General features: G+C 56.2%; 1 protein-coding gene across 1 annotated transcript; it reads right to left on the reverse strand.

Annotated features, from left to right (window-relative positions):
- Window positions 1–229: 229 nt before the first annotated feature.
- LOC147960620 (uncharacterized) lies at window positions 230–745 on the reverse strand. Its single transcript, XM_087533445.1, has one exon. The coding sequence runs from the start codon at window positions 743–745 to the stop codon at window positions 230–232; it is 516 nt and encodes a 171-aa protein (XP_087389571.1).
- Between the last annotated feature and the right edge of the window lie 560 nt (window positions 746–1,305).

Raw genomic sequence — 1,305 nt, forward strand, 5'->3', positions numbered from 1 at the left:
CGGTACATCGTCGGGTTAGCCAGCTTTTGCGCGCGGCGGCGCGCTGGCTTCATCGGCCGCCGCAAATTAAACACGCGCACGCCGCTCTAGCAGGCGCGCTATATTTCAGTTTTTTCTACTCTATGATTCGATACATATTTAGTTTCGTAGATAGTTCTCCTACTACTACTACTCGTCCAACTCGGACTCTATCTCAGTGATGTCCTCCTTCGACGTTGGAGCGTAGGCGTCAAAGGAACCGCTCGTCGCCGGAGTTCCAGGAGGACGTATCTCCTAGCGCTTGGTTGTATTTAGCGGCCGCTTTCCACGTTCGCTTGTCCTCGCGATAGTCGGCTCGCTCCTCCCTCCTCTTCGCCCTCCTCTGGGCGAAGAACTGTTCCTCGTTGGTGTCTTCCGGAAAGCGATGGCTCCACAACGCCATGGCTTGCTCGTCCATCTCGGCCAGCCTGAGACGATGCTCCCGCCTACGGTGCTTCCGACGATCCTCGTCAGCGAGAAGCCGCGGGAAAGGCACCAACTCCTGTGCGCGCTCCCGTGTCTCCACGTCGGCGAAGTTCATGTCCTGACGGGACCGCAGGAGGCGCCACGCCGCAGCGTCGTACGCGCGGGTGCCCTCCTGGGCGGTGTCGAAGGTTCCGAGACGGAGCCGCATGCCGCTGCCCGACCAAATCTCGGCGGAGTAGGTGCCGGACGGACGCACGCGGACGCCGCGGTAGCCCATACCTCCCCGGCGGCGAGGCGGCATGGTGGCGCGGTGGTGGCGTGTCGGCGGCAGAGGGCGATGGAGAAATAGAGAGAGCGGCAGAGGGCGCTGCAATTTATAGGCGCGCCGGACGCGGCGCGCCAAATGTAGCGCGCGAGTGGCCGCCTTTTCCCGCGTGCGCGCAATCATTTTTCGCGCGCGCTAGTTTCTCGCCACCGCTAGAGCGCGCGAAAACGTCCTGCGCGCGCTAAAAAGCCAATTTACCGTGCGCGCGTTTTTTGACGCGGCTGTTAGAGATGCTCTGAATCATGATCGTCTCTTGCATTAAAAAAGAAGATCACGCCCTTGCAATTACACTGCTTAGGATGTGTTTGGTTCGGAACGAAGTGAATGAAATGACAAGGTTTCATTCTATTAGAATGGGTTGGTTCCGTGTTTGATAGGGGCAATTAGGTAAAATGGAACAGCTCTATTTCAGTGTTTGGATGCAGAGATGAAATGGTGAGATTACCTCTCGCACATACAGATTTCTATATCTTTAACACACGTTAAGGTAGCAAAATATATTGCCAAAAATCTATCGGTTGAACTAATATTTTTGT

Source organism: Triticum urartu, chromosome 7A, assembly GCF_056163025.1.
Source record: "Triticum urartu cultivar PI428250 chromosome 7A, HENAU_Tu73, whole genome shotgun sequence".
NCBI lineage: Eukaryota > Viridiplantae > Streptophyta > Magnoliopsida > Poales > Poaceae > Triticum > Triticum urartu.